This window comes from Prenolepis imparis, unplaced genomic scaffold (genome assembly GCF_030444845.1).
Source record: "Prenolepis imparis isolate NDT839.2.m4 unplaced genomic scaffold, iyPreImpa1.0 SCAF_6, whole genome shotgun sequence".
NCBI classification, from domain to species: Eukaryota; Metazoa; Arthropoda; class Insecta; order Hymenoptera; family Formicidae; genus Prenolepis; species Prenolepis imparis.
Window position 1 is genome coordinate 5,972,414 of NW_028141164.1, and position 12,905 is coordinate 5,985,318.

At 39.1% G+C, this 12,905-nt stretch overlaps 1 protein-coding gene across 5 annotated transcripts in view; it reads left to right on the top strand.

Annotated features, from left to right (window-relative positions):
* The first annotated feature begins 253 nt into the window (after positions 1 to 253).
* The window catches only part of LOC145937677 (multiple PDZ domain protein), a 95,200-nt gene continuing 82,548 nt past the window's right edge, over positions 254 to 12,905 (top strand). For 3 of the 5 annotated variants that reach the window (XR_014425605.1, XM_083040885.1, XM_083040886.1), the window contains exons 1-5: positions 255 to 433; positions 736 to 810; positions 964 to 1,340; positions 1,432 to 1,557; positions 1,715 to 1,830. Coding sequence is in view for 3 of the 5 variants with exons in the window: in XM_083040885.1 (XP_082897011.1) it covers positions 795 to 810; positions 964 to 1,340; positions 1,432 to 1,557; positions 1,715 to 1,830 (635 nt within the window). In the remaining 2 variants the exon portion in view is untranslated. Of the gene's footprint in view, positions 434 to 735; positions 811 to 963; positions 1,341 to 1,431; positions 1,558 to 1,714; positions 1,831 to 3,234; positions 3,461 to 12,905 lie in introns of those variants that run through there. The other 2 variants (XM_083040887.1, XM_083040888.1) reach the window with 2 other exon arrangements.

Here is a 12,905-nt window from a genome sequence, read left to right on the forward strand (position 1 = left end):
CAATTTAATGATTTGATTGTTATAGCAATATTGTATACATCTTTTTCTCCTCATCTTATTTTTATTTCAGGAATATAAACAATAGATACAAGTATATAATAAAAATAAAATATTTTTTTATATATAGGACACAACTTCTAAACATCATTAATGTATCACGTACGTGTGACGTGGTAATCAGAGTGATGACAGATCATATGAGCGTTTGAAAGTTGCCGCGCTTGACCACGTGGTTAGCCGAATGCGTGCACGCTCCGTATTCTCTGCGTACATACGTGGAGAAATTTGTCAAGTGCTCGATATCGCGACGATTTGCTGAAGTCAGCTGACGCCAAGATGCAATTGCCCGTTCGTAAACTGTAACGAGATCATTCGTAATCGCGTGAGGACTGTGGAAAAAAGTATTCCTTCTCTTCGCGAGGCGCGAATCGAGGTGAGAATTGGATGATCTCCTCTCCTCTCACGCAACCTCATATTGATTTGCTATAGACTCTCGGTGATGCTTGACACTTAATGACAATCAATCGTTCATCGTTCGTCGATGTTTCGATGGAAGAAAATGTCGTAGAATTGATAATTTTCTACTTTTCGCATCGCGAGCGTTTTGAGGTTAGCTGAATATGACGATTGCGTGAGGTGACGAGTAGGACGAGTTTAATATGTGAATCGAATATTTTTGTACTTATTATGGATATTGTTTTATATATATATATATATTGTTTTATCATGTTTCAGTTGGGTGTGCGAGAAATTTGTATACACTTGAGTACTGTCTGAGAGCAAAGAAGACCACAATGCCGCTCAGTACTGGTAAATATATAAACATATAGTACATCTATTTTCTTTCTCAATCTTTTTATTATCTTTTATGCATCAAGCATTAAAAAATTTTAATGAATATAATTTATACGTTTCTATAAATTTTTAAAAAAAATTAATATTCTATTACATTCTTTATTGCAGATATATCTACAGCGCTTCACTTGCTGGAGCAAGTGCAGGAACGTGTGGAGGATGATCCTAAACTACAAATGCACACGTCGCAAGATTTGAAATCATTGATTACTTTATTAGAGGATCCTGTATTTCGCAGCATAGTTACAATTCAAGATTCTTTGATTGAATTGAACACTCAATTGACACATCATCCATCTATCTTGCCTGGTGACTTTGACATCAACATTAGCGGACAGCTGGAGCTTTCTGTTCCAAGTACTCCGGTGCAGCCACTTGGACCAAACATGTATCAAGATCTGTATCAGGACAGCAGCGAGCAGGAAGATCAGAGAGTTCCTGTTGCTCCATTACTGCATAGTAGCAGTGAAGATACAAGTGCACAGGTAATTTTGCATTATCGTTGTACTTTGAAGATCTGTTTATCATATTGTGTATTTTTTATATATTGAGGAATCTGTCTTTACTTTGTTACAGGTTACTAGTCCCAGTCTTGTTTCAGAAGTTATGGGAATGCCACCTATAACCACTCCTACTTATGCAAAGGAGTTTAAAAAGGTCATCGAGGCTGCTGCAAGGGGACGACAAATATTTACAGTGCAGGTAAATTTCTATACATTTTTCACAGATAAATAAAATATATTTTTTGATAAAACATCTTTATAAAATCTTTAATGATATCTCTATAAAACATCTTTATATCGAGAAAAATGTACAAAACAGAATTATAACTAATGTAACAATAATTTTGTTTTTTTAGTTGTATAAACCGGAAGGAACCAGTTTGGGATTCAGCGTAGTCGGACTTCGCAGCAAGGATAAAGGAGAACTTGGTATATTTCTACAGGAGATACAACCAAACGGCATCGCGGGTTGGTGAGTCGAATATTTCATTTTTATTAACATTGTCGCTGCATGCTTTTAAGATAGAATGACTTGGATATATTTTTATGCGCCGATTAACAAAATTGCGAAATATCGCCGTTACTTTGGCAACAGCAGTTGGCATTTATTTTGCGTTTGCCAAGAGAGACTGGACTGGGTTTAAAATTTTAATAGACATTTTTATTCTTTAATGGCCTTAGGGACTTGAATGAAAGTTTTGAAGTAGCGTTACATGTACCTAGATAGCAAGTTTGAACGCGATCAGATAAGTTTCGCCAAAGGTCGAAAAGCATTTGATAGTCGTTGGAAAAAAGATCATATCCACGATGAGGGATGCGAGGCGGAAAATAACGGATGAGTCGCGAGCGCGCGATATATCAGGTGATCCAATAACTTCGCTTTTACCGCAGTGCGGTCGAATCGACATTTTATAGTTGAGCTAATCGCAAAATCTTTAATTTACGAGTACTTTCTATTGTTGCGTAAAAAAAAAAAAAAAAATTTCAAAAGAGCTGCTATGTACGCGTGATCTCGCCGAAAAATCGATCGCGGAAATAATATCAATTTTAATAACATCCATTAAAAATTTTTATCCTGACTACTTCCTCGAGTTCGTGAATCTCTGTGAGAATTTCCCGTTGATACAATCCCCTTTTGACTCGACCAGGGCGAAACGCGAATCTCCAAAGCTCTCTGAGCGCTTGCACAGGGAGAATGAAAGTTCCCCGCAGGCAGCCTAATCTACATCATCGTCATCAACGTAAACCGCATATTTCGAGGGAACGCGTGCGCGGTCGTTCGTCGGGGATCATCGTCGCGTTCAAAACTAGGCGACCGCGAGCTATCGTTTCCGGATCCACGCGTTTCTCGCTCTCGCAGGCACACCCTGTGGTACAACCCCGTCGGTGCCGATCCGTCATGGCACGCATGCCCGTTACCTTCCTATCCGGAAGCTTCGCCGCCACCGTCGGAGAAAACGCCGCCTTTGAAAGAGAGGCCTCCCACCCTCGCGGTAGACCAGTCTTCGACGAACCTTCGTCGGCCGAAGGTCGCGGGACGGCTCTGTACGCGCTCTTATCACGCGGCGGACACGCACCTTGCGCGCGCGCGCGCGCGTACGCACGCATGCATGCACAGACGCACGCAAATTGATAAATCCGCTCGTCTACCTGTCATCTGTCACATATACAAATTACGCCGAGCAGTCGCGCTTTTTGTCTGTGTGTGTGCGCGCGCGTTCTACCCCTTTTTTCGACCGCGTCAACCGCGAATTTTTCGCGCGTTCGATTTTCGCAGTGCGTTCCCCCCGCGTGCACTTCCATCGGCTACGCTGATGCACCCGGTGCGCATATCCGCCGTCGTCATCCGGCAGCCTCGTCTATTAAACGCCGACGCGGGGGGAGGCGGGGGAGCGGTGCCACCCCCGATTAATCTCCGCGGGGAGGGTGGAGAAGGAGTACGCGTGTCGGGATCACGTTTCTACGAAGGCATGCGAGCCCTACCGCACACGGAGCGGCGCTCTTTCACGCGATGCGCTCGTTAATCTCGCGCGCGCGGTAGCTGTTGCCCGTGAGACCCTCGTAAAGGGCGATTTTGCAGCGGGAAGGTTGTTACGCGGGAGGTGAGTGAACACAATGAGAGCCCGACGTCGTCCTCTGTGAAAAAAAGCTCACGTGGTGCGTGCTCGTTTTCCGTGAGGGAAGCGCATCTCGTGGTCCATTTCGCGGCTCATAACTACCCCTTGTACTCGGTAGGGGATGTTCATGGGGGGGATAAACTTGGTTTCAGATTCTTCTCGCGCGATATAAACGCGAAACACGAGGGAGGTTGATCAGACTCAAATTATTCCAACGATAAAAGTCGCCAGACGCAGTAGATCCGCAATGACGAAGTACTCGTCGGTAGACCATATCTTGTTCAGAAAATAGAAATATATATATATATACACATGTATATGCAGATTTCCTAGTTATGTAATGTTGAATGATTGAGGGAAAGGAAGTTGCCGGGGTGAATCCACGAAATTGGTTCGCTCTGACGATCTTGAATCGCAGATGAATCGTGTTTACATCCGCAGGGGTGGAGGGTGGGAGGGAGAGAGTACTTGAAATGATTCTCGTTCAACTTCCTCCACGCTTCACGCCGTTTCACCCTATTCTCTTCGCGGGTCAGCTGGTACGCAACGCTAACGAAACGCTAGCGAGAAATTGCGTTTTTATCGACTCGCTTTACTCTAACGCGGCAGCCGCGTTTCGCGGCCTGTACACGCCTTCGTAGGCGAAACTGGGTTAGATCGTCGACGGGAGAGAGTAGGCCTCACATCGATCCTGGATTTGAATTCAACGTGAAATTATTCTAGCCCTCGACGCGCGGATTATTCATGCCTTGGGACTTTAGTCGCGGTGACGTCGCGGTCGTGGATCGTGTGCCGTCGAGCGGACGCGATATAACGTCGATGTTCGCGGCGAAAATTAACCGAGGGTCGACCTTTCTCGCGATCTCGAGCATCATCCCCTCGAAAATTTGTCGCACATGCGTGCGGTGAAATTTATGGCCGTCAACATCATCGGAAGTACACGTGATCGCGCTGTTCATAAATTAATTCTAGTCTAGTGATAATACACTTTCCCGCATCATTCATAGATAATGACAAACTATATAATAATCACGGAGAAGGTGAACTTGGTTTCAACCTGGTATTTCTGATATCTCTTAAAGCTGTGAGATTCTAAATATTTTAATAAAATAATAGAATATGTATATATATAATGAAGCAATAATACATATAATACAATTGCATTATTATTCATGTCAGTCCTGTTAATATTCTTATTAGCATTGATTTTATATTAATATTAATATTCTATTTTTATTAAAATATTTTATTATTTTCTTAATATATTCAATAATATTCCATTGGAATTTCTAAATTCTCTGAATTTATTCATTGTGATTACTCCTTTAGTTATGCATTTTTACTTGAGTTGTGCATTTTTTAAAATGGATTTCTTTAATTATTTGGTAATGATCTTATTATTCTAGAATCTAAATGAATCTTTTTAGTTATGTTTTTTTTTCAAACTATGCAACGGATATAGCGATTGTGAGGGTATGAATTACAGGGCGTAAGTAATTTGTTGTCGAATCGATGGTTGGCCTACATAAAGCAAGCGTTTTACCACTTTTGACGTCGCGCTAAATAATATTATAGAAGAAAAAAATCTAGAAAAATTTACAAACTCAATTAATAGCTGGATAGTATAAAAAATCCATATTTGTTGATAGATTAATACTAAGCAAATTTAGTTTAAAACAAACTTACTGTTTTTCTTACATCAAATTTTATATTTTATGATAATAAATTTGGATTAATTGACATTTATACGCGCATAATAATTTATTATAAAATTTATACGTATTAATTTGCGTGCATATTTATTCGCAGTATTTCAAAGTTCTTTTTAAATACGTGAAATTTATCATGCATAATTTTTACGCGGTCAACGATCATACGGCTAAAATCCGAAGCTCGTCGGTTATACTATCGACGCACGTCCGATGAAATGTGCAGTATTATACCTCACATCTCTCGAAAAAGCTCGACGCGGTTAATGCATCGTCGCGCTATGTACACGTTAACGAATTTACCGCGTGCGAGAGAAGTCAAGAGTGAATTATTAACCGGTTATATAGCGCTCGTTTTTCTCAATACAATAATGTATAAATATTTCAAGTACATTCACTAGAGTTTTCGTAAAAGCAGTGATATTAAACGCGGTTTTATCATGCATCAGATTTGTTTGTATAGAAGGGATTTTATTTGTGCGATGGATATTAGTCAACGTATATTATTATGTAAGATTTTATTTATCTTTAAAAATTTCTTTAACAATATATACATGTGTATATATATATTATATATATTATAATGTATATATTATAATGAATATACAAGGGCTTTGCTGAGAACAAAATGTTATAAAATTCACTATTAATATCTATTTCTCTATCTATGGTAATTGTGCACTGAACGTGCGTAGGATTGCGAATAGCATGCACACATTAATACGGAATAGATTTTTCTAAAACAGAAAATATATACACACAAGAGATTACTGAATGAGAGCAAAGTCTCTCTGTTTGCGATTTGTTTTCCATGCTTTTTACAATTTTCACGAAGAACACTTTAAAGAAAACTTGTTGAAAGTTTCGCGAAAATTTCCGGAGAAAATATATTAAGATATTAAAAAAAAATTTGAAATGATCAGCATGAAGTCACGAGTTAACTGACGCTTTTGAGAAGTCCTCTCGCTTTTCATTCGACTCTCATTTGCATCTCAAAAGACGAAGTGAGAATTGTTCCGGGCTGGAGTTTTAGAGGCTTCAAAGCTTTCGTTTTTCTAACGCTTCTATTGTTCGCGTAAAATGTATCTGGAACGCAACGGTGCTCTCGAATCCAGGCAATTAGATCGTCGGCTGGAACGTCGGTTGTTTTATTACGGCGCGATTGTTTCATCCTAAAACAAATGTTTCGCAAGAGGGTCAATATCGTTAACCAAGCGACCGTGCGTTATATAGTTGCAACAATGGAGATTAGTATCCCCGATAGTTTGCACTTTGCAATCGACCCGGTTGTCGCCGCCGTCGTCACGTTTTGTGCTTTGTTCGTTCGATAAAGACGAGACAAATTTCATCACCGAATCAGACAATGTTCGCGCGAGAATAAAACTGCATTGTATTCAGATTGATTTCAAGATTGATAAATCATAATAATACATTCATAATTCGTTTAATTAATTGATGATTGAAAATATTTAATACGTAAAAATATCTCGAGCAATTTCGCGAGGGATGCTTTTCACGAGACTACTGAGAATGACGGAGAGAGTTGAATTCTCGGTTTTATCCGCGGTGGAAAAAAAATATAGCACAACCGAGTCTTCTAAGAAATTTGACGAGGTTTGCATTTTCAAGCGAACCGCGATGGCTGCCGTTAAAGAGTTGCAGGCAAACTCGAGTTGTAAGCTGATTTGAGAACATAACTTTTGCGAGTAAAATTGCTAATTAACCCTTTCGCCGTGCGCATTTTTTAACGACCATTATAGCATGTTGTACTTTTCGCCAGCGCGGCGCAGTAGTAATGCGACTCTCGTCAAGGGCGGAGCAATTTAAAAGCCGCACCACTTGATAACACGTCTGGCGTACTCGACGTTATTTTTTTTTTACATGCATTAAAAAAAGACGCAACTGCTTAACATCTTCGCTGGGAATATTTAAAAATGTTGGTAAGCGCACGCGTTCGTGCCAAATTCTCATCATTTTCAGCATGTTGGTCTTTATTAAAGTAAATGATAATATACGTTACGCGCTATATAATTAGAGGGAGAGAGAGAAACATAATTAATATTTTTGGCAGAAGATTTGAAAAATATTGCTTGAAAAATATAGAAATTATGATTTGTGTGTCGAATTTTTTTATATTTTAAATATTTAAATTTTATATTATTCATCTCCCCACATTTGTACATAACATTGATTCGTAATATAACTATATGACCTAGAACTCTCGTTCGTTTACATCCAAAACGTAACAAAATATTTGATCGTCAGTAGCTTTTGAGATGATAAGCGATTGAAAATTGTATAAAAGCGATCTGGATTTCAAGAATATTAACATTCGATGCAATTAATTTGGAAACATTTTATATCAAATTGCAGAGCAAGGTGCAAATTCGGTGCATGTAAACGCACATTTTGGGATACATTTTTGTTTTGTACAAAATAATAACGTATCGAGTATCATTGCAAAAAAGAAAAAAAATTAACATTTTTTTTTAAATTGACATGTATTCTCTTCTCCGATGATGAACTTGGACGTATTTTCACCGTCGGAGAAGCTAATCTCGAGGTGGAAAGACACCCGGTCGTCGTCTCGCGCGGTTGGAGCGACGACGCTTTTTACACGTCACTCTCTTTCACCGTAAACAAAGATCAATAACGTTACGGTATATACATATACCTCGCGACAGCGACGGCGGCGACGAAACGGTCGCGGTTTTATCGCGGATGCCGTGAAATACCTTGTGCAAAGTGCCTCGGCCTCGGTTTCTATTCTCGCTCCTCTCCCGGTTTACTTTTCTCGTCCTCTCTCTATTCTTGTACGCTGGTCGAAAATCCAAGAGTACGAGCGTATTCGCGGTATAGAATCGCGCGATGACGGTTAATACGTTTCTTCCGACACGGTCAACACGGGGCCGCGGCAAGAAATTGATTAACCCGTTGCCTTCTACCCCTCCTCTCTTTGCCCTCTACAAGGCTGTGATGATCCGGCCGATTACTGGCATTGTGGCTAGGAATAGCGCGCGCTATGTTATCGCTGCAAACAATCATATTATATAATTAAACTGACAAAATTGCTAGACTCCGTGCGGCCCGTTCTGGTGTTTATTAGCCATCATTTGAGTCACTCTACTCGAAGCGAGAAGGTGTTTACCATCTAAACGGATAATTATCTTCTTCGCGAATAAAGACACTTCACCTCGAATAACAGCAATCCTATTTTGCTCAATTAGCAAACGCACGACCGGGGAGTTAGACTCGTAATTGCGAAAGTCATTAAATAAAGACACACGTTGCGTTACACTCAGCGCGATATTTAATAATCTCATCAGAATTGATTTCAGTAGAACAATACAAGTTTCAAACGTACGCTAATTATAACTGTTAGCATTAACTCAATAATCGTCATTTAATTAGAGTGTGTAATAACTGTTTCAAATCCATCTCAAATTTATTGCGCTCGTGTATATAAATTCACGTATATACATCGTCTAAATATAATTCTATCTGTTAATTCGAAAAATACACAGAGAGGAATAATTGCTATTTTTTTAAAAAATGTTAAGATATTAAATAAGCTTTCGATTTTTTTGATACATCGATCGCGAGAATAAATGCTGGCGGCAAAATAGTATGTACGTAACGTTCGCACCAACGTAAATTACGTAAGGTTCTACGCGAATGATTCCGGGGCAGGGTCGGGATAAGCAGCTCGTAACTTGGATCAATATAATCTCCCTTTTGCTCTTTCGTACACTTGTGGCACGAAAAAAAAAAAAAAAAAAAAAAAAAAAAGATTTCCCTTTCAGTCCGAGACCCGGCCTTTCTTGTCCACCGGAAAATATATTAACGGGTAATATCTATTATGTCAACCAGCTTGCTCTTTCCCCTTCTGCTCCGACGTGGTGGTAAAAATTGAAATTTCTATGATAAAAGCGCGTAATAATTACGTCCGTGCGCTTCGACGTCACGAGTGGAAGATAACTTGCGAAAAGTGAAAATTAAATCGTCCGCTAAACTTTGTTCAAGACTCAATTAATTCTTGAAGAATTATGTTATTAAATATCACGATTGAATACACTTTACGTGAATGAATATGGAATAACAGGTTCTAAATTCGTATTATTTGTATTAATGAAAGAAATGAAATAGATTCTCTGTTAAGGAAAGGGGAAAGTATACAAATCTTTCGTGATCTCGTTTGTTGTCTTTCTCTTTCTCTCTCTTTCTCTGTGTTTTCTAGTCCGTTAGGGACTAAAGTCAGGCATAAGGCAGACATTAGTATACGCACAGTAGTATAAGCGCGCCATTAACGCGGACACGTCGTACCAATTCTTCTGCGTTCTTCACTTGTTGCTCGATCGATCCTTGTGTACTATCATTGCTTGGACAAGCGTATACATGTACTTACATTTACGTGATGCAGAAGACGGCGATCCCATTCTCTCAGTCAGTCGAGGTTTTACGGCTGCGTGATCGCGCGACTTAACCGCGCAAGTAATGGTGCGGGAAATTTTTCTTATTACGTATATATATATATATATATATATATATATATATATATATATATATATATATAATATAGCTGCCTTCGATTTGGCAACGGCACTTTATCTCTCGTATAACGGTCTATTACGACTCTTAAGATCGTCAATTATTTCCGGTTGATGCAAACGGATTCACTTAGCGAAGTAGAAATTACATTTGTCGCACATATTTTCGCGCGATTTAATTTATTCTCTTTTCGCTCCGTTTTTTAAACGTTAAAAGTTCGAGACGCACACATTTCGCGTTAATGTAACGCAGTTATATATTTTTTTTCTTCCTCTAAATTTATCGTTTCTATGCGCGCTCGTGCCCGGAGAATTAAAAGCGTGTTTTTCGGGAAAAAAAATTTATTTTGCAATTTTCTATGTTATGTTTTTATGAAGAATTAGCTCATTTTTTCTCAAAACTGCCTCACACACCGGTTGTGTGCCACATTCTGTATATATACATCTATTATTAAGTTTGCTAAATGTACTATGTAGAATTTTCGGGAGGGAATAGATTCTTCGAGCGTTATATACAGTATTCTTAACATACGGAGCTCCTTACGGAGATAACTCGCGGAGAGTCGTTGCCACTCTCGATATTTTTAATAGGTACAGCTATTTCGCCGGATCACCGTATAATTGCGTGTCCAGTCAGGATGCGCTTAAAGCTTTAGAGATTGATTTATCGAGCTCGCGGCAACTGGGACGTTTGGCGACACGATTTTTCACAGAGATGCGCAATCTACATCCCCTTACTCTTGTCTATATTATACGCCACGTGATTTTCATCGTATTTACGTCGGGCTCGTGTGTTTACGTCGTTCTTCGTCGTGTTTACACTTCTTCTGTCGTTCGTAGAAGCTCGTTGGAGAGAAACATAATTTTCGTGGAGTAAAATTGATTTGTGCCGGGATCGACGACGTTCGCATCCCAATTTTCGGTCTCTGCATAATCGCGACTTTGCCAGTTTCTCGAGATTTTTTCCGTCGCAGAAAATTCAGGACTCGTGCGTGAATCGAGATTGAACACGTTTTCTCGACAAATACCGTTTCTATCGTAAATAATCAAATGTGCTACGTGAGAAGAAAGCGGCCGTCCCTTTATTATTATGCATATTGCTCGATTAACGCGAGACCTACGGATGCTGTTTGCGAATCGCGAGAGGAAGGATCAGGCCTAATAGGAGTGGAAGCAGCGCAGGTATGTTTTTTCCATTGAATTTTTCGTCGCTTATTTGAAAAATGGAGATTTCTCTCGCGATGTCACTTTTTTTCGCGATTATGAATACGAAATTTTATTAAAGCTCGTAATGAAACGCGGAAAGAGAAATATGGGACGAGAATCGGATGTAGTTACATTTAACGGCGAGTGCGCGAAAATACTGACCAACGTGCAGAGCTTTTGAGTTGGTCGGTTTACCGCGAGCGAAATTACAATTTTGTTCGCGTACACGTAAGTACGTCGAGTTCAATATTTATTTATTATTTTCATATTACGTTAATGCGCTTTGAGAAAGAATTATTAAATATCGTTAATCAATTTATAATATGGTTTGATACCGTTGTGTGTGTGGAGCACAACGGTTTAATTATTCCATATATATTGGTGTAATAAAGCTTAGCCGGATGCTCTCGTGATATATCGTATTTTAAATTCGTCGATTTTAATGCCTAAATTATATTACCGTATTGCACATTTTAGCGTTGTCGACCCCGGCAAACTAATTAATTTATTCGAAAAAGTCACGCGACGCGAAATGTGTTCATGCAAATCTCTTTCGCATCTAGCTCTCACGAAAGTTCTAATTTATTATCATTCACGCTGATCTCAACTAGTCGGTTCCGACCTAAAATCACATAACTCGTTATAAAAATTTATAGCCATTATACTGGCATATCCATACTTATAAGGCTGCGACTTATATTGATTTCGTAAATGAATACGTGATTGAAAGGAATCTGTGTGTGTTGGTCAGGGACATTCTATTATGCAAATATCAAACATTTACGCTCGCCAAGCATATCTTTTGGTGAGACATTTGTTTGAGTTCTCGTCGGAGTGTATAACGCTAACTCTTAATAACTGCGTTAACTTCCTTCCTTTCCCTCGACCGGGTTTATAACATTGCATAATTCACGCGTTGCGCAAATACATTTCCATATTTCCGTCTATATTCTCTCCTCCGTTCCCTCGCGCGAGGATAATTGTATGTCCTTTGCTCGGCCTCACGTGATCCCCATGGCGGGTGTCCGTGATTATCCGGCACGCTCTGCTTACATTTTTCAACGCAGTGCATATTCTCAGACGACGGACGTCGCGCGCGCGCGCGCGACATCTTTTTCCCCGCGTCTATCTAATGCAATTTTAACGAGGTGTAAAGTCGGTCAGGTCCCGTCGCGTACTCTTCGATGCTTGATGGCTCGTGTCGTTATACTTCGCTTCACCCCTTGTGGATCGATATTCGTTGCCGCGCTTTCTCCATTTCTCTTTCTTTCTCTCTTTTTCCCTCTCTCTCTCTCTCTCTCGCTCGCTCTCTTCCCATTGATCTATCTCTCGCGATGGTAAAGGAATCAACATCTTCGAGATGCCTTATTATACCTGGAACAGTTATTAATTTCTGGAAAAGGGTTTCTAATTATATAAGTAATTCAAACTTTCCTAAGTCCCACTTTAGACTCAAATTTTCATTTTGAGTGCATTTGAATTTATCTTAAATATCATCACCGAGAAGAGAAACGAATCTGGTAAATCCAAGAGATGTTGGCACGAAAACGCATATTTGCTTGAGTCAATATGATTACTTTAGCGAATATATTGCATATAATAATTTATATTTTCTTATCTTTAATCGGACCATTTAACTTCCTTTTATAAAGAATTTCGTTATATTTATAAATGTAAATTGAACACAAACTGAAATGAATTAAAATTATATAATAATATAAAGATCTCCTTTTGCGATATATACAGAGGAAGAGGAGAAAGGGAAATATAAGACGCGGAACATTTTTCATACATTTGAAATGAATCTTTATCTTAATTAGAAATTTCAAGTCGCGGTTTTTAATTACTAAAGCATTTAATATTAAATGTGGAAAAATATTCTCAGGAGAGAGTATGCTTCTCCTTTCAATTGAATTCCTTTTCGTGAAAATATGCTCCAATTTTCAACAAAGAATATTTACGTGCGAG